This window comes from Gadus morhua, chromosome 15 (genome assembly GCF_902167405.1).
Source record: "Gadus morhua chromosome 15, gadMor3.0, whole genome shotgun sequence".
NCBI classification, from domain to species: domain Eukaryota; kingdom Metazoa; phylum Chordata; class Actinopteri; order Gadiformes; family Gadidae; genus Gadus; species Gadus morhua.
This window is the reverse complement of record NC_044062.1, coordinates 595038-622773: the sequence shown is the minus strand read 5'-3', so window position 1 is coordinate 622773 and position 27736 is coordinate 595038. Positions and strand designations below refer to the sequence as shown.

The following is a 27736-nucleotide window of genomic DNA, read 5'->3' as shown; positions in this document are numbered from 1 at the left end:
CAATACTTCACTTTATACGGTTGGGAGTAAATCCCTCAAAAGTTTCTGCCCTTTCTTCCAAGACAGAAGGGAGGAATTGTATTTTTACAACACAAGTTCATTAGGTGAACGTATTTTTTAACATTAATCTGCAGCCGAGGCAGTGAGCAATCAACTACAAATCTGGAAACATCTAAAAAGAAATACCTTTCCCCAGCTCTCTAACCACCGTGCTGATTGCGATGAACTCATTGCGCTGATAAATGAGATTGTCCTAGTTACCGGTTGGGTACTGGAGTGCCGATATGGTTAGCCAATCTTGGTCTTTCCATTTAGCAGATATCAACGTAACATACAATATAATGTTAACAACGTGCAGTAAATAAGATACAGCTAATCCCTGGAGAGAATTAGCATCCTCATTCTTATTTTTAACAAGACGAGTAGTACCATCTTGTTTGGAAAAAGCCAAGGTTTGTCACACATGTCTTTTACCATGCAGTTTAATTTCAAATAGAACTATAAGTCTTTGCATACCAATATCCTCTCAACAATGAGCACCATCAACCTCCACACAGCAGTCACATGAAAAAAACCAAAACATAAAAATTCAAAATCTTTATATGAAATCCAGCAAAAATACAGTTTTAACATAAAATATGTATCATTCTTGGTGCAACCACAAATAAAGCATTGCCATTTCTTTCTGATATATACAAAATCCAGATCTATAAATAACAGCTGTAAAGAATAAAACATGTTCAAGTTATCTATTTGGTTGACTGTTGGGGAATCTACGGGATGCATCTGCCTTGATCAGTGTTACTTAAATAACAATAAAACAAAAAACAAGAATTAAAGGTTCTACATTTACAAATGCTTACTTCCTCCAAGAAATGACCATAATAAAAATAACACTGTGCTAAAAAGTTGTGTCGTTTTTTTCCTCTGATCATACACCAATGTAAATGACTATTGCAGAAGTACAGAAACTTCACATTATGAGACGTCTGCCAGCAAGTCAGCAAGATTTTTTTTTTTAAAAGTCAAAAGTATTGAGGCATACTGGGTTGTATGATTGAGGACTGTGCCATGATCACACGCAGAAAAATATGTGTCCACAATGATGGTGATTCATGGACACAGTGCAGGGAGAGAAACATAACCAAGTATCGGTTGAACTTCAGAACCAAAAAGGCCATCCAACATTATGAGTATCTGCTCAGATTTTGACGTGCCGTACACATTTTCTATATAATTATCCAAACCATTAGTGAATCATCCACTGTCCAAAAGACCAGATGATCAGTCATTGTGACTGTAATGTAAATGTATAATCTTTCAGGGGTTCCGTTCAACAACAAAAACAAGATTCAACAAAAAGTTCTGAGAACTCTTTCCTAGATGGGAAGATGATTTTATAACATTCTCCGATGAGGATGGTAGTATGAAAATAATTGATAATTAAAATCAACCATAAACACCATTTTAAAAAAGCCCAAAAAGCATAACCAAATGTACATTTATCAATAAGCAAACATAAATTAAGTTAGAGAGAATGCCTGCTTAGAAGCCAGCCTGCTTCGATGTCTACCAGACCAGTGTCTGCTTCATAATCTACAAGTCACAATAAGAAGGATAATGATGTTAATGCTTTGGGGGACATGAGAAGCTTAATAAAAACACACAAAGAATGATCGCATAAATCCCAATGCTTCAATGGACAAATTAAATTACATATTATGCATGAGGAGGCGTATACTGTACACTATGCAGGCGTAGAAAAGCAACTCTATGCACAAATGAAAGGAATCTTACTCATGATTCAACCCCCTCTCCGACACGGGACACTGTGCAATCGTCCGAAAAACAAGTTTTCACAGCAAAAAATTCGATCACAAACAAGGTTTTGTTTTTATAAATAAGGCACCTGACCACAAAAGTCACATATTCACGAAGCTCTGATTACCGGACAGGCCAGGGAGGCCAGGTTAGTGGAACTTAACTGCAAAAGTATTTTGAGTTGAAACATGTATCCGACGCACTGTGAACACACTCAGTGAACACAAACCCATATCATACCATAGTCCAGCACCTCGCTCAGCCTTAATAACAGACCTGGAAGCTTTGTCTACACCAGCTTGCTAAACACGCAGGGTGGGGGGGGGGGGGGGGGGGGGGGTCTCCAGCCACACACGTGTTGAAAAACCAAAGTGAAACCCTTGAATCCTCAAATATATACAGTGACACTTTCATCCTGAAATATCTTAAGATGTCTGCATTTTCTTCTTCTGAAACGTGTGTCTTCTTACCAGTTGGATTATATTACACAAAATAGCAGATACTTTTTGGGGGATGAATGGGTTAGGGGGTACAGTCTTTTATTTTAGCGGACATCCTTGTGCGCTTCACAGGGGTCTCCAAAGTTTCAGAGGATCTTTTTGTGGCTTTTCTTACACTGCGTGATGGTGAAGTCACAAGACCTTTTTTACCAACTGATTTTAGAGTGCCTCTCCTTGTAACCACGGCATCTGTATTATTCTTGGGAACAGATGCAGGCGGCCGACCTTTTCTTGACTTTGATGGATTATCCAAAGCGGGGCTCACGTTTATAGCATCCATCTTTCTCTGGGACCTTGTCAAGACCTGATCAGGGGAGACTGGAGGCTTCAAGTCCATTTGCTGTGGAGTTTCGACCACAGCCTCAACAGTTTCACCTTCTGAAACACCTTTTGGTGCAGGCTCCTTTGTCTGGGATTTTGAACTACTTTGCTTAACCAAAGGAGACTTTTCCACATCTTTTTTCTTTGTTTCTAACTGGTTTTTGTTCGAGTTAACTTTGCTTGTAGATGTTGTTTTAGGGCTTCCTAGCCTTTGAGAACATCTTTGTGGTGAAACGGTTTCTTTCGCCGGATCCCTTGGTGCTCTACTGCTGGCCGAATTCTTGGCGGTTCTCTCGGGGGCACTGGGCTTTTCAGTAGATTTCCTACCAGGATTTGCCTTGGCATTACTAGCGGTTGGCTTATACACTCTTGTTTGAGCAGCTGCAGGCAGGGTCAATTTCTGTTTCTTGATAGGTGATTTAAGATCAGGCTTGGGGTCAGATTGTGATGGGGTCAACATTTTCAATGTACTGCATTTTAAGCTTTTGGTTGCCTCTTTTAGCCCAATACTAGTTTGCTGTACCTGCATTTTCTCCCTGATATTAGAATATTTTCGCAAAATCCTTGCACTAGTTGGGTTCTTGGATTTACCTGAAACTTTATGGGGTTCAGCTATCTGCACCTGCACTTTGGCAGATGCGGAGATTGGCCTAGTTAGAGCCTGGTTTGCAGTGGGTAGTTCTTTCCTATCTTTAGCTCGGATTGACTCTTGCTCCAGGGCCTTGGCAATGAGCTTTTGGCCCTTGGCATTGTTCTTTATCGGGGAGGCAATGGCAAACTTCTTCAGATGTTTCTTCAGACGCTCCGCCTGCAGGCTTGGGAACACTCCTTGGGAGGAACTTGTGCAGGAACTGTGGAAGCAGAGCTGGGTTTCAGATGGAAGACGTGTATTAATCTTTTTAATGATGACGAGAGACTTGGTCTCTGTTGACTCAAGGTACCATTGACAAATACTGGTAAGATTAAAGTTTTTCATGAAAAGCATCTGTACCGGTGAGTATTTATGCTGCTCAGAAGATTTTGGTTTTCTTGTCCTACGTTTACTTTTCCAAATAGCTGCCTGTCTGTCTGATCTATTTCTATATTTTGTTGCTGGCTGTCCCTCCTTGTCCATTTGGATCCATCCTTTCTGCATCCGGTCAAACTTGATATTCAAGTTGTTAATTATGTGATGGTTATCTTCCCCATTAAGAGTCTCAAAGAGTTTGTGGACAGCTTGTTTAGGGGGATCGCGAGGTTGCAAAACAAAAGGGGTTGCTGGGCCTGGCTGTAGCAAGCTACCTGACATCATCATTGACTTCCTTCTAATAGGAGATGCCCTTTGTTTTTGTCTTCCTCCCACGCCAATAGCACTGGTGGAAGCTGTGGCCGTTCTTTGCGATCTTAAAGCTAGTTTCCGGTCTTCAGCTGGCTGTGGACTTAAAGACTGGTTGGCCGTTTCAGCCTTACTACTCTCATTTCTTAATGGCATCCTTGCTGGCTTCTCTACCACTGAGGGGGTGTTGGAATCCTCAAGGGAGGGTTCATCCTCTAACAAACATCCGTTGGGCTTTTCCTCCGATTCACCCGCTTCATCTTTTTGTAAAGTCTTCTCAATTGCCAAGGGAATAGTCTGCATTTGAAGGTCCTCGCTAATGCCACTCTGACTTTCTAATAGACTGGAGACCAGATGGCAAACATTCGGTTTCTCAGCCTTACCATCTACAACCTCCTCAGATCTAGGTTCCTTCTGTTTGGTCAGTAAGACATTTTCCATTGTTGTTTCTTGAATTTCCTCAGCACTTGTTGCAGCTGAGTCACCACAAGCAATACTCGATTCAACAGGACTTTCAGAATCAGTACACTTTTGGGATTGTTCAGAAGCTACAGGGAGGGCAGAGACCATGGGTGAAGGAGGAGACACAACCAAAGGAGATGAAGCAGAGGTGTCAGGGAGCTCAGGGAGAGGTTGGACAACATCTGCAGATCGAATAGAATCAGGAGAGCTTGGGGTTGGCGAGGAAGACGTTACAGCACTTTGAGTGATTGGCGATTCAGTCGTTTCAGGTGGCTGATTTGCTGAGCAGAGAGGCAGTTGAGATGGAGTGTGTTCAGGGATACCAACGGGTTCATCAGCAAGATGGTCAGAAGCATTTTCAGGGACAACAGGAACGTCGGTTTGTTGTTGTTCATGCTCGACCTTGGCCTTTGATCTCCTCTTGCGCCGTTTTATGGCAAACTTTGAAAGCCGTTTATAACGTTTAACTGGGGTCAGCGGAACTGCAGGAACTTGTTCCGTCTCTTGTGGAACGACAGAGCTATCCTCTGAAGTTATAGCTGCGATAGTCTCCGGAATATGTTTAGCTCGAGGACTGTGTTCTGAAACAGAAGGACTTGGTGTTTCCGTGGCTTTGGTAGGTGTTGGCGGAGCAGAACTTGATCTCCGTCGCAAACTTCTATCAGAAGCCGCTATGGGCCGTCCATTTACGTAGCCTACAATAACGCCCTGAGTTTCTTTTACCCTTTTTGGCAGAGGAATCACAGCCCCTTTTTTTCTGCGCCAAGGGGGCAATTCTTTCAACAGCGACTGTAGTGACTTTGTGGAAACATCATATTCCTCATCTTCATCCCCTGATACTGAATGTTTTACATCACTTTTAATCTGTGCAATTACCTTTCTCTGCTGCTCCTTGGATATTTTCTCTGCAGGAGCAGCTGTAGAATTAAGTCCTGCAACTAAATTGTCTGAAAGCTTTGTTGCCTCTAGCTTTGGCTCCAGAGTTTGCTCACCCTCTATGTTCCCACTACTCTCCCTGACCACTTCCTCATCGGCTTCAGCTACTGATGGCAAAGTGTCAATTTGTTGCTGCTCTGACAAAATGCTTTCTGAAAGTACTGGCTCTGCGTCTTCATCCATTGTGCATTCTGGTATTTGTTGTTCAGTCAATTTATTTAAGACCTCATTCACCATCTGTAGTTCTTCAACTGGTTTAGGTAGCATTTGAACTTCCGCTAAGTCAATGTCTTCAGGCAAGTCAAATTCTTCATGGTCACCTTCTTCTGGAAGGTCACTCTCTTCTGGAAGTTGACTTTCTTTTGAGAGGGCCTTTTCTTTTGAGAGGTCACTTTCTGTGGCATGCATTGAATTTGCAGTTGCCTCTTGTACTACATCGGCAGCTTCCTTATCGCCATTCTCTGTTGATGCAGTCAAAGGAGATTGAGAAGCTGCCGGTTTGTTTATTTTTCTCTGATCCGTCTGACTGGTTTCAACTACAAGATCCAATTGAGTTGCCCCTACCTCCGTATGTCCCGTCTCTGGCATCTCTCTCACGTTAGACTGCTCAGTGGGCATTTGTTGACAAGTTTCCCCCCTACTTCCGACAAAGATCATATCTACGGGCGGTACCCCATCCGGCTTGATGAGCGCCTGCTTCGGGGTTACCGACGTGACGATCTCGGGCATTGGGTTAGGACAGCTTCTCCTTCCATTCCGTCCAGCCAAAGTGCGGACCGTTTTAAGCTCCCACATTTCCTCCACGTACATGTGCCCCCTGGTGCTTTTCCTTGCATTGCGCCTTGGTGGTAAGTGTCCATGCTGTTCCCTCAAACACTCTGTAATCGGTTTGTTGATATACACAATGTCACAATGTCCGAGGTCTGGGTCTATTACAACCCTAGAACCGGAGTTCCTTGGCCTGTGGTCAGGGGAGTCCCGGATGGTCTTTCTGGCAGTCCGAGGGGTGTCTGGCGTGTTATGTGTATTTGAGGTTTTATGAGGGGAAAATAATTTGGACGATGTGTCTTTGGTTTTTCCAAGAGAGTCCAGCTGTCCATCTCGGTTCAGGTTAGCAGGCTGGCTGTGCCTCTTCACAGGGGAGCTGAGTCTAGCACTCTGAGAGACAGATTTGTTGGAGGGGTTGCAGCCGGAATTAGCCTGCCTGTCTGCAACAGTGTCGGTCTGTGTTAGAAGAGAAGTGGTGAGCACACATGATAACTTCTTCCCATCTGCAAGTTTGTTGGTCTTCATTATCTTCATTTTGAGAGGAACATGATCCCGGTTGTTTTCAGAGTCCGCTGTATTTTGAGTGGAATTGACTAGAGGTGTGGCACTTCTCAAACCCAATGCGTGAAGATCTAAAGGTGGGTCGGGATTAATGGATTTTAGCGATATCACTTCCCCTGGAACTTCCTTACTTGTTGATGTTGTTGGAGTACCAGAAATAACTAGAGACATACCTTTTGCATCATGAGTGGATGCATTAGGAAGCCTTAGTTCTGAGCTAGATTTCTCACAGGTGCCAAGGCTTGATGTCATGACGGAAGGAGCGTTTTCCTGCTTCTCCGAGTTATTGCAAGGAGCTTGCGATGCCAATGCCTTGACTTCAGTCTGGAGAAAGCCAAGGGCATCCACTATCTGCTGTTGATGGTGAAGGCAGAGTTTGGCCATGAACTGCTCCAGCGCTGACGTGGACTGCAACTCCTTCGCCTTTGAAATCTGTATTTCAGAAGACTCACTGAAAAAAAACAAAATGAGAAAATACTATGAATTGGGTGCAAGCACAAATCTTGAGCAGCAATACATCTGCCAAATAATACAATATTTCCAAAGGAGGAAAAGTAGGACGGTATAATTATCTTTACCTAGGAAGCGTATCCCATCTTATTTATCACAACAACAAACAGTAACACAACAGGTAGCCATAAGTGTTCTCAGTTATTTATTAGAAGAATAAGTGATTTCATAAAGTAAAACTTTCATCCAGTGCATTTGACCAATTAAAGTTACAATTAATTTCATATTTTTTATCTTAAATGTGGGCTTGGTTCCTTACAGTGTACGTCAATACAATTCTACACATGCACAATACATTAATTTATGGTACCTCATGTAGACATATCAGAAAAAAAATCATTTTAAAAACAAGAATAAGCATTGCTTTCAATAAACAAACAGTATAAAAGATCTGGTGAAATGTATTACATAATCGGACCACGAGCCTTACAAACCACCTCAACACCAAGAACATAAAGATCTGATGTAGACTCAACCCAAAACCTTTAAGTTGAGAATAGAACGCCTTGACAACAAATTGTCTTTCCCAGTGGTGTAGTCTATTTTATTGTAGTGGGTATACTGTGATGATTCCCTCCCAGCCTCGTACTACCCGTCCCACCGGTACGTGTACGTGTGTGGCGCTTATGGGGTGTCGCACCACACTCACCTACTTATTATGTGGTTTACACATTAATATGGGAGGACTGGACACGCACGCACGCACGCACACACACACGCACACACACGCGAGCAGGAGGGGCTCGGCCCGCCAACTAACGTGCAGAGATGCAGGGGCAGCTTCGCGCTTCGTAACAGAGACAGGGCAGAGCGCGAGCGCGCAGGGGGGATTTTATGAATGGTGAATGTAGGAGATAACTTCCCCTGCTTAAAGTATTTTATTGCAGTGATACCCAACCGGTATTTGCGAAAAATAAACACAGAAGTGAAAGATCTGTCACAAGACGATTGATACGTATCCGTGCACATTTTTAAGTGGGTATACGCAAATCCTGGTGCGTTCCTAGTGGGTATACGGCGTATACCTGCGTATCACGTAGACTACACCACTGGTCTTTCCTGATAGTGAGGCAGACCAAAGCAGTTTGAAATTAAAACATTTGGGATTTTGTGGTTCCTCATGAACAAAATGTCATGTTCACTGAAAAAAAACATGCAAATGTCATATTGACGTTTCAATTTTTAATTTATCTAAAGAAAATGGGGGAAAAAGTATACGCCACATTTAGGTTTATCAATAGGATAATTAAATCTAAAGCCTTTTTCAATCTTAACTTCTTTTTTTTTTATAATGCAATGATGCAACTGTATGCCATGACATTGCATACAGTAAAACATACCGTTTTTACATTATGTTGTAGTGTTTAGTAGAACCTAAGTTATACATTTTTCTTTTGAGGCACTGTAAACCGTACAACTTGGCAGAATAAAACTATTGAAAAAAAAACTTCCCATCTAAATTAAGTGAGCATTGACATTCAGTGTATAACAATATACAAAAATAACAATGAAACAATGAAAAGATGTAGGATAGGGTTAGCCACCAGCAGAAACAATCAGAACGTGTACAGCAAGCCATAATATCTGAAATAGTAACCTTTAAAATGGATAAAAATATTTGATATTTGTTAGATTTAAAAATAACATTTGCTGCAGCTATAACCTGACCATTTGGCATGTTCAGGAACTCAATATCCCCGCTGGTTAGGTTAAAGTCAGTTAAGTACCTGAATAGAGATAGTGACATGAGCATCGTCACTGAGGATTCTTCTGTCTCACTCAACATTAAAACACGATGCGGTCGCTATAACAGACAAGTCAATAAGCAAACTGACATTTCGGATATCATGAGCAAGAGACATTGAACAGACGCTATTTTACAATGAAAGGTAGACCGCCAGTGTACTTTACAGAATAGATTAAAACATTATGGGTTATTTACATTAACCATAAAATGCTTTTCACAAATCCAGGATGCACATTGTCTTGTTGACATTACTCCATTGTTGAAATTAGGATTTTTGTTAAAGAAGTTTCCATTTGCACAATCCGTCTAATTATACATTTACTTAAGTCCATACTTAACTAGTCATGCAAAATACAACTCATTTCATTCCACACGTTAATATGAATGCAAACTTAAGACTTCAGATGTCTATACTGACAAGCATGATCAGTCATGATCTTCCTTTGAGACTCAGATCTTCTAAAAGTTCAAACATAATAAGCGATTCAAGATAAACATGTGTCAACACAGAAATTATCTATAATCAATCAAATGTCAATTTTCAAAATATGTTATTTTCCGTCTCCATCATAGAGAGCTTTACTATATTTGTGTGTTCCAGTTTAATAAAACCTCCTTTTTTATACACTCCCATCCATTTAGATCCATTATTATATACTGCGCAAGATGAATTCCAAACCGGTTAGATCCATTCTAATATTTTAATAAAATTATATTTGATACTTAATATAAATTAACTTACCCCTTAATCACTTAAAATCACTACATATTTGTAATATACACTAGCTGCAAAGACTTCAAAAACACACAAAAATATAAACGTAGAAATAAATACATAAATGTCCCGCTGGGCGAGTCAACTTTTAGGATACCTCTAAAGTATGTACAGATGATTGTACCCTTTGGTAAAAGTCAGGCTCCCACTGTGTTAGCTTTGTGAGGCGAGCCCTTTGTGACCTTTGCATCACTAAACTAGCAGTGATTAACTCTGCTCATCCAAAGTATTTAAGGTGTCGTCATGATTCACACCGAGAGAGCGATATCTTTTCCGAGATCCTGCGAGTTGCTTAAATGGAATAGGCATGAAGAAGCTACGATTCCAAGCGATCATAAAATATTTTGTGATGAGGTAGTAAATCGATTAGATCGTGCTACAGTGGACATTGATAAGGGGAGCATATTACCGGTTTTTAAGATCTATACAGATGGCAATTTGGAAAAAAAAATTAAAACGTAGCGTTTGGATATTTTATATGCATGCACATGACAAAAGCAATGCTAGGTGATTGTCATAGCAAGAATAACCCATTAAGCTATTTTACTTACTCTGACTATTTTTTTTTTTACATTTTATAAATTGAGATGAAAGTTAATTTAAACATTTGCACTACCATATCTTTAACATAGCGATAATTAGTAAATTCATTTGACGATAAAATGCATTTGGAGTCAGATGTCCTTAACCTAACTTACAACTAATAAGGACAAATATTCAACCGTTACCACCATCTGAAATGATAATGCGAATAAACTTAGTTTCGAAGTAGTCCACATCTTATGTGCCTTCACCCGAGTTGTTCCTGTATTTTATATACAGAATCCTCATAACCACAAAGAGAAGGATGTATAAAAGTTGCTTCGGTGGATCCTGTGGTGTTAACCCAAGTGCACACGTCCCTGATACGATTCAGTCCATTTACATTTACATTTTAAAATTTGTGTTAACAATCTAGGCTTTTTCCGGAATTACTCTGAATAAACTAGATACTGAGATGCTGAGATACATGGTTAAGAGCTGTTCCTACAAAACCTTTAAAATGTCTCATTTAAAATGTATGCATTCAGAGTGAATGCATTTAAAAAAAAGTTTCCAGTTTCATTTACTGCCAGTAGATCAAATAAATAATAATAAACAAAGTGTCTGCACTGAAAATGTTAAAATATAATTAAATAAATACATATAAATATAACATCCAAAATAATTAAATAAAAAGGTGGTTGTGTGTACTTGATCCCAAAGCACTGAGTGTCCTGAGGTATAACTGTTGAACCACATGTTGAGGATAGGCGCTTTAGTAATGCATTGGTGGAAAAGCCAACGCAGTTCTGCATCGCAGCCTTTTAAGTCAATGTCCGTACAGATAATCAAAGTATTATTGACTTTCCTTTGTCACCAGAAGCGCCTATATTAAAATGGAGTCCTAGCAGATGAAAATTAGTCTTGAAGTAGGTGCGTGTGTAATTATTACCGCCATAAACAGAGAAATAGAGTCAACGTATAACTGCTACTATTCAAACAGTGTGTATAGAAAAAAAAGTTACAACACAGAAACATTCAATTAAATAAAAAAATCAAAAAAATCGAATCCCAGAGACATACCAAGTTTGAGTATTATAAAGTTGAAACCTGGAATCAAATGTCGAAAAGGCTCATACGGGTACTAAAAAAATGCTGTTGATACTGGTTAAGGTAGCTTGTGAAGTTTACACGATAGTAAGGTGTGCACGACTGTCCAAAATTTAGACATTTCGCATTATATCTTAAAAAGGATTTTAAGTGTGGTATTTATCCCCCTTTATTTAAAGAGATGAGCAAACACGATATATGAGGCACTGAAATGCGCAAGTATAACTTTTGAGTGAGGTAATCTTGTGTGCTTATTAAAAATCGTTCCTTTTTACTTTCCTGATCAGTCATTTAACATGAAGTATATCCTGAGGTGGGTGAAGCCGAGATGTGGCAGAAGTGCATCACAGATCTGGGTGTAAATATACTGATGTTTGACATGTCTTATTGTTGTTTGCATTAAACAAAGGGAGGTGAACATCTGTTGAACAGAAGGGACCACAAATAAAATATTAAAAAACCTGGAATAACTTTCTTCTTTTAAAGAGAGGTGCTGAACCATGAGAATCTCTTTTTGTACCACTCCGATATGATCGTGTTCCGTTTAGTTTGAACATTTGCAAAACAGTGACAAATTAGTTAAATGGCCCGGTTCAGCAAGCATGTTGGAAATGGAAGCGTGTATCAATTAGATTTCAAATGTTATTTACAGTGCTTAACATTAATTAAAGTGTATAGGATTAAAGTGACCAATCTCTAAAGTTAAATAGAAAACAAAAATAAGTACTAAAAGAGGGCAGCAAGGGGCGCCACTGGCCTAGACAGGCGGTTTCAGATCATGTCAGTCATTACCTTGTTAATTTAGTTTTTATAAAAATGCAGTGTTACTGCCATGTGTTAAAATGCTTCGGCTAGTTTCAGCTTTGAATTGCTAGAACAACGAATACCAACAGTGGTATTAAACAATATAAATTATTGGGGACAGGAGGTAACGGTTGTGTGTCTCTGCCAGACTGAAAGCCATCATTTAAAAAGCCAACTTTGCCACTGTTTGACGAATATAGACGAAACATCCATCTCTTTTTACAACAACTCATCGTCAACATCATCTTCATCATCAGGACCTTTTGGTTTCATGGTACTATACTCATCTTCATCATCATCAGGACCTTTTGGTTTCATGGTACTATACTCATCTTCATCATCATCAGGACCTTTTGGTTTCATGGTACCATACTCATCTGGAGTGAGCCCTGAACTGTGAACCGGAGTCCCGTCCTCCATGGGAGGACAGTCTTGCTGGGAGGCAGCGTCCCGGGCTTCCTGGGGGTCCCCTCTGCCCCCGGGGGGGTCCTGGGGGTCCCCTCTGGCCTCGGGGGAGTCCCCTCTGCCCTCGTGGGAGTCCAGGGCGTCCTCCGCCTGGCTCATCAGCCTCAGCTTCTTCTTGGGGGGGTGCTTCAGCGTGCCCAGGCGCTCCTTGACCTTGTACTCCAGGGTGCTGTGGGGGATGCCGTACACCGACTGGGCTTTGGACACGCTCATCTTGCCGCCCATCACCACCACGATGGCCTCCTCCAGCAGCTCCGTGTTGTACTGCCGGTAGCGACCCCTCTTCTTCCTGGGCTGCTTGGAGCTGAGGTCTGACTCAGAGTCCAGCGCGCCACAGCCCCCCCCGGCGCCCGGCTGGTGGGCTTCGTAGTGCCAGTAGTCCTTCTCTGCCCCTGGGAGAGGACGGACCTCGCCTCGGTCCTTACAGAGCGGCTCCGAGGCGAGAGCCTTCCCCAGGCCGTTCTCCAGGGAACACCACGGCGGCTCTTTGCCCGTCGACAGACCGCGCACCTGAGGAATCTTGAGGTCGAAGGAGGTCAAATGGGACGCGGCGAGGCCCGGCTCCCCGAAGCCGTCCTGCAGGAGGGGCTCCCCAGCGGCGCCCAGCGGCCTGGGCCACAACCCGCTGGCCTCCAGCAGCCGGGGCAGGTCTTTGAGGTGCTCGCTGGACGGGCGGCTGGCCCGCAGTTTGAGCAGGGCTCCGAAATGAGTGTTAGAGTAGAGCGCTGGCGGCGAGCGATCGGCCGCGAGCGCGGGGCTCCGAGAGCCGTGGTTCTGGCTGGGAGGTGACTCGGGGTCACTCTCCTGAGCCAGACCAACCTCCTCTTTGATGTGCAGCGAATACGCAAGATGATGGAAAGGCTTATAATAGGCGGAGCGGCCGACATTCTCCCTCCTCCCCTCCTGTAGCCTCCTCATAAACAGCCCGACTTGTCCGTCCGCTCTCAACGATCGCCTGATTGGATGGAAGGAAATTTGGCGTAAGCAGAGCTTGCACAGTGCCTTTAGTCTCTTATTCTACAAAGGAGGATGATGGGGAGGGGAGGGTGTTGGCCACTCCTTTATTAGATGGCCTTGCTCGGGTAACACCACTAACACGTCAAATGGATATCTTTAGATACATCTATGTGGCAGGTTGGAGTGTGTGAACAAAATTGCTCAACGGTAGGAATTTGTTTTGGATTTTGATGATTCTTGACAAACTTTTCCAACAACATAGGAGAAAACAAAACCAAAACACAAAACCCGGGGTAAAGAAACAAATAAAAAAATGAAATAAATAAAATGGAATACATAGATTTGTTTTTGTGTTTGTTGTGGCTTAAAGGATAGTCACAGGCCGGAGGCCGTTACCGTGGTAATGAGGCAGAGCAAGGGCACACTGACTATGCGTTACGCCGTGAGCAGTGCCAGCTTGGCCTGTGTGTGTGTGTGCGTGTTTGTTCGTGTGCTTGTTCTTGTGTGGTCGTGCGAGTGTGTGAGTGTGTGTACCACTGAACAAGCACAGCAATAAAAGAGTAAGCCAGCAAATATGGGACTGTTATATACGAAACGTTGAGAAGGTCTAACTCTATATGAACACCAATATGCCAACTACAAAATGCGATCATTGTAAATGACTTTCAGCGTTAGTAGTGAGTGGATTAAACTGAGACAGTGATCAGGTGAAAAATAAATGAATCGAAATACACGGTTATATTGAGGAAAACAATAAAAAGCGTAAAAGTATGTTTCATTGCATCTAGTATTTAGCGCAATGCTTTCCAACTAGAAAATAGCATTAAGGAAACATTAAGCATGAATAAGATCTGGTTTTAGAAATGTTCCATATATATAATCAATATATAGATAAAGATCAACAGTGAGGGTTAAGGTTGCAGGCTTCATTCAATTAAATGAGATTCACATCATCTCCTACAGCAGTGAAGGCAGCTGTGGCAAATGAGCTGATACTAAAACTACTCTAAATTAATAGTTGATCTACAGCCTTGATACATTTCAAGTGCAATAAAATCTGTGTCCACAGATAGAAAGAGCTCCTTTACCCCGCAAGGAAAATGGCAAAAAATGAATTGGTTGATTTAAGAGGTTGATTTAAGAATGGGGAGTGGGAATCCAATTTGTGACTTAAATCAAAAGAGATTTATTAGAAATATGTGCTCTGCTTTGGAGAACAAGAATTATTTTCGCTGGTAGGTGGTCGAGTCGCTGGTAAAGGGAGACCTCATGGTATCAAGGAGCCAGTATTATGGCCAATAGTTATTGACCAGGCCATGTCAGATGGTGGTTTGCCATACAGTTGACTTACATAACCATATGCATTTGAAGTAGTACTTAATTAAACGACTGTAATGTGCAGCTGGCCACAATTTCCTGACCCTCATTTTGCGACTTTAAAAGAAGCATCTGATAGGCTTGGTAAAATATGAACGCAAAAACTGGTATGCGTTTTTCCTTTTGGCTACGTTATGGGAAACCCAAACAATACATAGCTCCTCCATCACAGCCACATCTTATAATATAACTTCATATTCAACCTAAAATCAACTGGCCACGCAAAAGGCAGAAGCCATGTACGGGGAGAGGGCTAGGCAACCAGAACTATACCAGGCACTGGCTGTGAAATACAAGAGTGTAGTCTATAAAGTCTTCCATAAAAATAATAGGGGTTAATGGGTTTATATACCTGCGACTTAAAAGGCCTAAGGGGATAATTAAATGTGTTTAAATGTGCTCAGACACTGGAGAGGGAGACACACACACACACACACACACACACACACACAGACAGCCCCTCCATCTTACCCCTTGACTGTTGGAGTGCTCAGGGACGTGTACGGGCTGGGGATAGGCCGGCTGCTGGAGCGGTTCTTTCTGAGAGACAAGTCAAGGACCCCGTCTGTGAAGAAAGAAGACCGAAAAAAAAGAACAAGACAGAAGACAAGGGTTCAGTTCTGCGTCAGAGTCCGCGCCAGCCTAGGCTGGCCCCGCTCTGAGCCCATGCCCCTGGCTGTCTCGGGGTGTGTCTGGTGTCTGTAGTGTCCCTGGGTGCCCCTGGCTGTCTCGGGGTGTCTCTGGTGTCTGTAGTGTCCCTGTGTGCCCCTGGCTGTCCCTGGGTGTCCCTGGGTGTCCCTGGGTGTCCCGGGGTGTCTCGGGGTGTCTCGGGGTGTCCCGGGGTGTCCCGGGGTGTCCCGGGGTGTCCCTGGGTGTCCCTGGGTGTCTCGGGTGTCTCGGGTGTCTCGGGGTGTCTCGGGGTGTCCCTGGGTGTCCCTGGGTGTCCCTGGGTGTCTCGGGGTGTCCCTGGGTGTCTCGGGTGTCTCGGGGTGTCCCTGGGTGTCTCGGGGTGTCCCTGGGTGCCCCTGGGTGTCCCTGGGTGTCCCTGGGTGTCTCGGGGTGTCCCTGGGTGTCTCGGGGTGTCCCTGGGTGTCCCTGGGTGTCTCGGGTGTCTCGGGGTGTCCCTGGGTGTCTCGGGGTGTCTCGGGGTGTCTCGGGGTGTCTCGGGGTGTCCCTGGCTGTCCCTGGCTGTCCCTGGCTGTCCCTGGCTGTCCCTGGCTGTCCCTGGGTGTCCCTGGGTGTCTCGGGTGTCTCGGGTGTCTCGGGGTGCTGTGACTTCTGGGGGCACCTTGTTCCGTGGGCTCGGCCTTGGGCTTCTTGACGGTGAGGTCCAGGGGGGCTTCCTGGTCGGCCATGAGCAGCTTGCTGAGGACGGGGTTCTGGTTGTGCGCGGCGGCGGCGGCGGCCGGGGGGGCGCCCGACGGGCTGGTGCAGGGGGGCACGGGGGGGTAGGAGGGCGGGCGGGGCAGGCTTTGGACCGAGCAGGGCTGCCGGTCCGGGAGGGGGTCCTGAGAAGTGCTGGTCTTTGAGGTATATTCGGCGGCGAACTGGCGGATCATCCTCTGCATGATCTCCCGGGCTACCACGGGGATGTGCGGGTCGGAGAAGCTCGGAACATCTGAGGAGGAAACGACAGCGAGCGTGAGGGGGGGGCACGGGGCCAGGCCCACAGTCCAGCGCAGTGGAGGGGTACAGCCACAGCGTCAGACATGGTGCTATGTGCAAAATAAGCAGCGCAAACTGGTACTTTTGGGTTACATATTTACATATGTTAACACATGTAGGGTTATTCTTTTATTAGTATTTGTATCCATTATTAACCGGGGTTTAAGTTCGCAAGCGTCAGTTTACATGACGCAAAATGTATATATTGTGTCATGTCCAAACTCCAAAATGTAGATCAATCAAGAAATACCGGATCGGATTACAAAGTGAAAGGCTTCCCGACGTCACCTTTTCTGCAAAGGACTGCATTGAGGAACTCTTCAGCCTGCTGCTCTAGTCTGTTGATTTTGGTCTGGTCGTTGAGCAGCAGCGGCTTCACTGTTTCTTCAAGCCCTTCGTTGCTGAGGCATACAAGATGTTCCTGTGAAATTAACAACGCTGTCTTCAGAAATACGGCTTATACATGTGATGTGGATAAATAAATAAAACACTACCGGCAATAATAATAAAAGATGAATACTGATTAGTCTCAAGCCTTTTTGGGGGTTGCTTTCATCGAAAGGATGCACACATTCTCGGCGATGAGACCATATTCAATTTTAAGATTTCGTGTGCAAACATTTTCCCTTTTGTTCCATTTATAGGGGCTCATATGCTACTGTTAACTGTATCACAACAGCTGTAAAGCAGTACAACAAGTAGGGTCAGTATAGTCAATATGATCTGGCTGGGGGAGCGCCCTGGCAGCCCAGATGAAGCAGAACCTGTTCCCTAGGTTGGCTCCTGTGGCTGTGGGACAAAACAATCATCTGAAATCATACCTTTACTTTATCCCTCTTGAGGCAGCAGAAGAGACAGTTCTCATCAAACGACCAATCAGACACTGCTTCGGGCTCACAGGCTGTAGGTTGACAGAAAGCACACAATGAAACCTCTATGTTAGGAGAAAGAACCACCGCTGCATGGCTTACAACACGCTGCTGCTGCTATGATGGAGACCGCTTTTATTTCGGAATGCAATACCAGAGCAGTAACTCCGCTGGTCAGGAATTCCATAGGGAATTGAGAACAGGTGTAATATTTTCAAATGATTATGTTCACGGTTAGTAAACCTAACTAGAAAAAGGTTTTAATACACTTGGAATATTTGGAAGCAGCCTGAGAAATCGTTCCTTTGAGCCATAGCCAACATGAATATTGGCCAACACCTAAAATAATGTCTATACTGGATTGATACGCATGTTTCCTGAAACATCTTAAATCAATATTCGGACAGTATTAGGACACAAACCAAAATGTTTCATATCCATTTTATCAGCTTCAGTGAACATGCGCGTACGCGCTAGAAAAACCTCTGCAGAAAATGATTATAACCTGATATGAACAGCCAGCTAGTGAAAGCATTAATCATCTGGACATAACAGCTCGGTTTCACACTTCTCGGTGGTAGAGACCACACTGAGTCAGACAGAGAATCTCTTCAATAGCGCCTGTATTATCACCAGTCAACATCCCACATTGGCCATTAGGAGATATTGCAGCAATGTACTGCCTTGATACTGTACCACCAATTCAGCTGCAGCGTCTGGCAGTTTAAGCTAAGGCACAGAAATTAGGCTATATTTCAAGTCTATTCAAAATTAGCTTTAGGCATAATAAGGTCTGTCGAATACTCGTTCTGCCCACGTGGCATTTGTATGCGTTCGCATTGACATTAGCACATTGACTTTATATTCAGGATTACTTGGATGAATTTTAAATCTGAATAACATCATGATTCATTACAAAAAGCTTGTTCATTCTATTCAGGATTTGACGCAACGGGGGAACAATTGGATTCAGCCGAACTTTGTTTGCGAGACGCCTTTGTAACATGCAGCTATTGTGGAGGCCATACGTCGACACACACATATATGAGGCACTCATCGCATGTCACGAAGATCCCAATAAGGCCCTCTATTGTCTTGCTAGCGTGGCACATTGTCAAAAAATGTGTGAACGGTACTGAGGACGTTTTACGCTGGGCCCACCCTATCCAAAACACCAACTTCATAGCAACACAAAGCATCTTCTTATCCCAATCAGAAGGAACGCCTTGTGGAGTGATATGAATGCAGAGGGCCACCAGATGGTACAATGGGCCAGTATTGTCATCATGGAACATCATGAGAAATCAACTGCATGGGACCCCTTTAAACAATCCACCGTAAGCACAAGCAGGACCAATCTCGGTTATTGCAGACGACCACAGATACTCACCTTTGAACAATTTGAGGTCTTCTACAAGGCCTTGACCAAAAAGACCCTCCAGAATACTCTCAAAACCTAAAAGAAAATCAGAATAATATGATAATAAGAAACAAAATAAAACAATTTAAACATCAGTGTTCATCTGCGAAAATTCACAATCCAACTGTGTTGGAGCATGTTCAAAAGAGGACAAATAAATTAATTTTGAAAAATGACATTTTCACGGCGTATATATTTAGGATATTCTTGTGTAATTATTCTGGAGCACTTAAAACAAAGTACGTCTTTGCATTTCCTCTTGACGATCACCCACTGCCACTGTGCGTCTTGTGTTGAACACATTATCTGTGTTCAGCCCAGCTTTTGACTTTAATAGTAAATACACAGGCTCAGACCCCCGTTGCCAAGCAACTGAAACGACCATAGAGTTGAAAGCACTTGCCTTTATATATTTTATAAAAAAAGCCTCCAGATTTTTTTTATAAAGATCTCAGTATGGTAACATTAAACAGGGTTGGTCCGAACATTGCGCTTTCCCTTAATCATAGAAATACAACTAAATTAAAAGATAAATCAGCATTTTAGCTAGAATGGCCTTTGACTAAACCAAGTACAATTAAATATAGACTAACTCTCTGCTACTACAGGGTCAACGTACCATATTAAAAGTATTATATGTTTAACCAAGTGCTAAAGAGGTCAGAGGCAACATCTGTCAGCTGAAACCGACCAGATGACATATTCTTTCAACTTGTATGTGAAGTCAATCTTTTTTCGAAATCAAAACATTTAACATTTTAAGCTTTCAACTTGTGTCCCTCTTAAATTCAACAAAATAACATAATTATCCACTCATTTCAAATCAAACCATTTTAGCCTTAAAAAACCAACGATCAGAAGAGAACAAGTCAGAAAGTGAAATCTGCCTGAAGATAAAACCACAGCAACGCCCTACTTACAGTAGCCTAGTTATTCTTGCACAGATGAAGCCCAAAATTCATCAGCCCTCTCTCTCCATCCACCCTCCTTCTGAACTCACACTCAACTCGTTCGAATGGCATCATCTGCTAAAGAGCATTCTCACAGCCTCCCTTACAGCTCCGCCCCCTTCTCAACCACCAAACCAAGGCTGCGGCCGCGGCGGCGGGGGCGGGGGCGGGGGCGGGGGCGGGGGCGGGGGAGGGGGGGAGGGGGCGGAGGGATGGTTAGGTGGTGAAATGTAGTCTTTGCCTATAGCCCAAGCGCGAGGCGGTTTCTGGGTTAGTGCAGGACTTCAGCTATCCAATCCTATTTCTGAAATATTTCAGAGGCAGGGGGGAGAAAAGTAGGTCATCCTCTTTCGTTTGACAGAGCAGCGGCATGACATCAAACTACTCTTTAGGAATTCAGCTGAGGGCATTTAAAGGCAAAAAAAAAAAGATTTGTACAGCAAAACATAACAGTTGGGCAATACTGCTCTGCTGTATAAAGAGCAGCACACAGTATGCTGGCATGATGTATATAAAGGACGCATTCATACCGGGTTCTGAACACTTATTTATGTTCCAGACGGAAGGCCACACGAGAACGGGCGCTACACGTACATGAGAAGATGAAATATTAACCAACACACCCAAAACATACTTAATACATGATGGAGGAATTAAAAAGTGAACATGAAGGAAATGCGTTTCAGAGAAACAGAAAACCTCCCACCTTGTTACGCGTGTTGTTTCATGCCAGCAAACCATCTTTGAATGCAGTGTGAAAATGTCACTGGATGTGTGTAAAATACATTCTTGTAGTCCTTCAATTTACAAGTTTATTCTGGCGTTCCAGAACATTAGCAAATTAATTTTGCTGGAAATTAGGCCACCACTGAATTGCTGCTATATACATTATGCTAGAGGTATGATGTTGAGATCGCCCCAAGGTAAAATATAAACCGCGAGTCAAAAAGAAGTACAGAGCTAAGTGGTCATGACAAAGTGCATGGAGGAAACCCAGTTGCACCCGATAAGCTGCCTATTATAGTGTTGATAAAAAGGTGTTGGATGAGAACGCGGCCGTCTAAATAATATGCTTTTGGACACTGGTGAGATAAGAATTGGGGCACTGAGATATTGGGTTACCAAGCATGACTCACCCACTAGCTCGCGTGGAGCCGTGACTCATATTGTGCGTGCAGCCCGTCAGTAAGCCTTAATATCAGCCAGCCTGAACTATATTGGCATTTTATTTTCCATTGACATTTGTGCAGTGGTGTTTTAAGAGGTCTGACAGTAGATTCCTTCAGGGAGGGTCTTCAATTTAAAATTGCATTGATAAAAAACGTAAACACTTTTATTGCATAATTATTAGTCTAGTAAGTTTAACCAACGTTTAACCTTTTGTGGCCGCCGCTCCAGTCCACCCAACACTCAGTTGCTGTTAAAGTACAAAATGGGCTTGGTTAGGGTTAGGGTTTGGGTTTAGATGTTGGCCAGCGCCCGGTGATAGGGGACCACTCAACAGTTAGATCTATGGATAAAAAAAAAACCTCAACAGTCTTTCGGTGAACCTCTGAGCTCATCGTCATTAACAACTAACCCAATCTGTCTTAGCCTCCTCGTGACCTAAATGTCCAACCAATCACAGTTCGGGAGGATTGACAGAGCAGGATAGATTCGGTATGACACCCATGTCCTTCTGAGCAGCACTTAGGATAGAAATCCCCTTTCAAGGGAGTTCAGTGCGTATCTAGGATCAGATTATCCAATCCTAAATCCTAACCTTAACACCAACACTGGGAACACCAAACATAGGATGCTAAATCGTCTTTGCAGGGTTAGATGCAAAAGATGCAATGGCTAATGTTTTGGCATTCCGATATCCGGCAGATGAGTGGTGGAGCCCAACGTCTTTCAAGCCTATAGATTAGATCCCTGGACGGGCTTAGTTCTGGCCGCGTCCCGTTGGTTAACCAGCCGTCTCCTCCTAATGCATTGGATGGAACTCTAGGGGGATTAGGTTAAGAAACAATTAAGAGTAAAGGCTGTAAATTGTACTAGCAAGGTGGCTGTCACTGTTGGGTGATTTTATTACATTAGAGTAGCAGATCACGGGCTAAGCCTTCTTGTTCTCAATATATGCCTGTACGACCAATACACTTGTTATTCTGACAATGAATGTGCATCAATGTATGTATAACAAGGATCAGTTAAGCCTTTGAGAGCAACAATAAAACAAATATACCCTAACCTCATCCACCTCATGCCTACGTTAAATGTAAATATGCATCTACATTAAGCCCACATACAGACTTTTCCATTATGATCCAATGACTACTAGTCTCACTTTGGTACCAAAAGGTGACTTTCACCTGATATCCCCAGGCCTGTTCCCTAGTTAAGATCCAGGGAACAGGTCGGAATTCAATGCAATGCAGAAATTAGAGTGAGGCGTATGTCTAACCAAAGAAAGTTGAATAACAAATTATTAAAATGTGCTAAAAACGTTTCCCATTTTATTTTGTCCATAACCTATTTTCGTTTGATGATTTTAACATCTTTTACCCAATTCCCATAGCTCTGGCTAGTTTTCTACCATCCTGCCTTATGGTTGGGGCAAACTGCAGTGGAGGTTTTTGCCTTCATTATAGAAGCAGGAATAAAGTGGGGACAAAATAATAGAAGCTGTAGAAAGCCGAGGTTGAGGTTATTATTACGTACATCATTCCCCTTGGAGGGTTGCCGTTTCTATGGTAATACATTTAGTCCAATGGGAGAATCACAAAAAATTTGAAGCACAAAACGTACTTCAAATAAAATATTTTATTTACAGAGTAAATACTGTTTTTGAAATAATCTTCATAAACTGTAGGTTTTAATACCCAAGAGACACTTGCAGTCTCGATACACTCTGTCCCATTAGTGAAACACCAAACCCCACACAACAGGACGGGGATCTGGACTCCCCCTTATGCATCTGTTAACTTACAAATGATAAATCATCCTACACTCATTTCAAGACCCGAGCCTTACGAAAATAACAACCCAGCACGACTGACTCCGGCCCTCCCCTGAGATGTTCATAGAATGCAAAGACTCCATCTTGCGGCTGCAGAGCCTTATCTGCACGGCCATAGCTGTGAGGGTCTACATGCTCTTCCTCTAACCCCAGCCCAACCCCCACTGGCTCCCGAGAGCTGCGGAGAGCTGGGGCTTCAGCGCTCTGTGGGTAACCAGCATAAGCCCTACCTCTGGCTCTTACCCCATGGTTCCTCTGACATTCACTCGCATAGACTGCATCCCATTTAAAATACACTGAACCATACATCAGTGATTATTGCTCAGGGTGGGGCAAGACTGGCCATGAAAAGTAGGGCTAGAGGAGGCGATGAACTGCCAGATCATCCTCAGCTCATTGACGAGAATAACACTAAATCATATCATTCATCTGAAACATAAGTATTTGCACGTTTAATCACAGCATGATAGTGACAGTACATGACATGGTTTCACAGTGTTTCTAATCTGGTTTCACACATCTACAAAAAATTAAATAATTATAAAAGGGAAGGGACCTCCATTTAAATGTTGCCAAAGGCAACAAATATGAAAGGAGATAAAAGGGGGAACCCTATCCTGAAAGAAACCCATTGGTGGTTGGAGATATGCAGAGAAACCCATATGAGCAGAGGAGATTTTATCTCAACCAGCAAATATAAAAGCCTTGAAGTTGAATTACGCATTTCAGCTGAGGTATTTGTCAACCGTGTAGCGGGCATGACCTCCGACCCCTTCATATGCTCGCATAGCAAAGGAGGCGCTTTCCATTAAGCATGAATGGAGATAACTATTCAGCAAACATCCCGCATTAAAGACGGCGGATAACTACCAAAGAATGCAGACACTGTGAACATCCAAATTTTGTTAATAGGGAGGAAAAAGTGAATTATTTGGTACCAAGTATGGTGCTAGATCTGAAGGAGTATTAAACAGTAAGCAACAGGGATGTAGCTTTTAGAAATATTTAGAGGATGGATGGGGGAATGCCCATGAATGTTTAACGTGATGTAATACAAGCTGACACACAAATGGTTTAATGCAGCGCGGAGTAAACCCCAGAATAAGGATGCAGAGAGACCACGTGAGCTGAATAAAAAGCATTACATGAAAGACGAAAAGCTCTGGATGTGTGTGGAAGCTGCTGTATAAACACACAGATGCATATATGCATATATACACACAAAAAATGTATCACTAGCAATTCATAGGATAGACTTACTGTTGTATAACTATTTAGTCATTTAGCTGACGCCTGCAGCCGAAAGGGATTTGCGCTGGATTTGGTTTTGTTTTTAGATTGCAGACTTTGGGCTCGTCTATTTTAGCCGGTTACTGTTACTTTAAATTTCCCTAAATCGGGACAAGCGTTGGCCTACTCAGCCCTACAGTGTAGTTTGCAGCCGGGCGCTGTCCGAGTTTCCAAACACACACGTACACATGCACACAAACACACACAATAGTTTCTGCTGTTCTATAAAACAATTGTCCTTCTCTTTCGCTTGTGCTTTTACTGCTTGCATTAAATACACCAAGACAAAATGTCCAGTTCAGCTACGCCAGGGTTGTGGTGGCGAACAGCCCTCCTCACCCAAAAGCCAAACAAAAGTATGGCCTTGTTGTCATAGACAGAATCTGCCATTCTACGGCAGGCAGGCTGATAATGGTTGTTGTCGTGGACTCTGGAGGTCTAAACTACTGGCAAACAAAAGGACATTTGTCAGTCAGAGAACAAAAACTCTATGACTACTGGAGAGGTCCAGGATCTGGGAGCTTGGACACGTCAAAATGTTTTGACTTTGTCTTTTTTTCTGCTGGTGAAATACGGAGACTCAAACAACATGGTACATTAACATGTTTGAAGTAATGGTTTAAAACTAGAGCCACAATTAATATAGCTTTGAAATAGCTTTTAATAAATAGTTTAGGTGTTGATGTATTGCTAAATCCCATTAGGGAACTAAATATAGGTATATGGTTAAATGCTATACATTTCTGTTGCAACTTTCATGGAGTGATGTGGAACATCACAACATAAATAATACAAAAACCTAGCATAAATTTGTTGAAATGCATTATTAAATTGACAAAAGCAGTTTGCACTGATGCCATGGGTAGAGCAACTGTACAAAACGATAAATCTAGGTAATGTCAAAAAATATAATCTCTAGAAAAGGTTGGATATACATATCGATGACGTTAAATAAATCAATATTAGCCATAGGTGCATTGCCAGCTTAATCCCAGTTTAATCATTGTTCTCTCCATCACGTGTTGGTACGTCCAAATGTCTCCAACACCACAGTACATAGCCTGAATGCTCGGATAAGCTTTTAACACCTTAAGTGTAATTAGCATGTGCCACATAAATGCTCTGAAATATAGCTCTCTGCTCAGCAATACGGCTGTATGGGTGAATGCTGTAGTTGCCCATCGTTAACTAACCAACCTTGACCATGGCTGCAAAGTGCAACAGCATCTCTGTTAGTAGGACAGCAGCCTCCTGCTTTGGTTCTTCCAATATTCATTGCTTGAATAGGAATTTCAAACAGTTGCAAACGACATTACAGATCAAAGCAGAGATCTCAGCAACACAGGTGTTTAAAGTTGAACATAATACTGCCTGTGGTTAAGCAGACGAAAACGAAAATGTTCCAGCCTACAGTAGCGTCTGTACTTAGTATTCATATTTTGTGTAACCGGATGCAGAAATCCAGACTCAGATGGATATCCATGGTATAATGATCAAGCACGACACATGGTTCATATATATATATATATATATATACCAACGGGAGCAAAACCTAGGCAGGGGACTGTAATGCATAGCTTAACACAGTGTTGTGATTGGTTGAAATACAGAACCGGTTCTGTATTTCAGCATCCAGTTATCAAAGATTTGCCTTCCCTTAAAGTAGGCATACAGACATTTAGACTGGAGTATTTAAAAAAGATACAGATTTTGCACCTTATGGTAATGATGTGTCATCGGCAGGATGCTATGATCAGTGCTAGAACTACTAAAACCAATTTACAGGGACGCATCCTACTATATAACAGGGTTAACACATACCATCACTGCAGTTTATACTTTAATCAACTATATTTCATTGCGTTGATCAAAAACAGTTATAACACAGTGTGTGTGTGTGTGTGTGTGTGTGTGTGTGTGTGTGTGTGTGTGCGTGCGTGTGCGTGTGCGTGTGCGCGTGTGCGTGTGTGTGTTTATTTTCGTAAACCGAATGGTGTGTTATTTTCTCACTTCTAGATCAGATACATTTGGCTGATAATGTCTTTAGGACCGACACCGACCCCATCGTTAGCAATTCAAAACAGAAAATAACAGCAATGGCGTCCTACGGGGTCTTGATGCAATCCGAACTTTCGCGTTGCAGCAATGCATTAAGGGATTTGAGCAGGCAAGCCATGTTGACCGAAAACATCGACGAGCATTCACTGCCCTCCCCCCATTAAAAATACAGTATACAGTCAAACGAGAACGCGCATTCTCCGAGCAGGGTCCGCAATTTGGCCAACGCAACGCGTAATTCCTCTTCGACACTCCCTTTAAAACAAATACGGAGCCCTTTAAAAAACTACGTCGATTAACGTCAATAAACTTCAATATTTTAACAGCATCGTTACAGCAGATGAACAATATTACCCAGATGCAACGAAAACGATTGGGATTGATTCGTAATCATTATGCTAAGCGCCTTTCCGCTGGCTGTCGTGAAAAAGGAAACAGTTGAGAACAAAAAAGTGGCTCGGAGATGCCCGGGTTGACTCTAGTTATGGAGGGCTAATACACCCGTAAACGTCGAGGAGCGTTGGACCTGAAACCATACATTTATCGGGCGTGAAATGCGTTTTCCTTACCTACACAGTGAATGAGTTTATGTCGCCACGAGTCAAGTTCCTGCCGAAAGCCGCGCCTCTCGACAGTGCATTGCTGCCTCTTGCACAGACTCGCCATTTTCTACAGATCCTCTCTGGACGCGCTCACGTTGGAGGAAAAGGAAGCGCTCTTGCCTACGCGTGAACGCGCATCCAGTTGAGCGCGGTTGCGAGGGCAAATCGAGGAGTTTTATATTAATGTATAAAAAAAAGTAGCCAACGTACTGCGAGATTTGTTATTATTTGTTTACATTAGAAGACATGGGTGATTGGTTACACTGTAAAATTTGTTGAGGAATTTCTTATTATAGACCAGCATTTTGAATACTTGCCAAGTTTTCTTTCCAAATAACAAAATATGTTCAGACTATGTATCTATATGTATGTACGTATGTATGTTTGTTTGTTTGTTTGTATGTATGTATGTATGTGTGTGTGTGTGTCTGTCTGTCTGTCTGTCTGTCTGTCTGTCTGTCTGTCTGTCTGTCTGTCTGTCTGTCTGTCTGTCTGTCTGTCTGTCTGTCTGTCTGTCTATATATAAATCTATCCACCCCTCATCTATATATCTTTCTATCTATCTATATGCTATCTAACCCTGTCTCACAAACCTATTGGATTTATAACAGAAAATAGCAGCATAGGACTTTGCACATTATATTAGCTCAGTGCTACACAACAGTCAAGAGGAACACAGTAGAATAGTATTCTGAGCTACATAATGCACACCTATATAAATTATACAATTGAAAAAAAAAAAGATCTATACTCTTTATTGCCATGGCCAATTATAGATAGCAATAAAAAAAAACGGATATAGGCCTACGATTAAATAAATCTAATAGAAAATGTGCATAGGCTTAAGGCCTGGTCATTGCACAGACGACACATAAAATACATTCAATATCTGAAGAAAAATTGCATTTTGGTAAATGTTGCTATGTTAGTGCT

At 42.7% G+C, this 27736-nt stretch overlaps 1 protein-coding gene across 3 annotated transcripts; it reads right to left on the bottom strand.

Annotated features, from left to right (window-relative positions):
* Positions 1–466: 466 nt before the first annotated feature.
* wu:fc17b08 (ligand-dependent corepressor) lies at positions 467–26913 on the bottom strand. 3 transcript variants are annotated; one of them, XM_030378441.1, is made up of 7 exons: positions 26771–26912; positions 18876–18941; positions 17438–17517; positions 16905–17037; positions 16240–16569; positions 15423–15516; positions 467–7135 (listed from the first exon to the last, which is right to left on the bottom strand). In XM_030378441.1, the coding sequence occupies exons 1-7, from the start codon at positions 26865–26867 to the stop codon at positions 2344–2346; spliced, it is 5592 nt and encodes a 1863-aa protein (XP_030234301.1). In that variant the 5' UTR covers positions 26868–26912; the 3' UTR covers positions 467–2343. The 3 variants fall into 3 exon arrangements, with proteins under 3 accessions (XP_030234301.1, XP_030234302.1, XP_030234303.1); XM_030378442.1 differs by lacking the exon at positions 26771–26912 and adding an exon at positions 19826–19928; XM_030378443.1 differs by lacking the exon at positions 467–7135 and adding an exon at positions 8362–13572 and having other exon boundaries at positions 26771–26913.
* Positions 26914–27736: the final 823 nt, after the last annotated feature.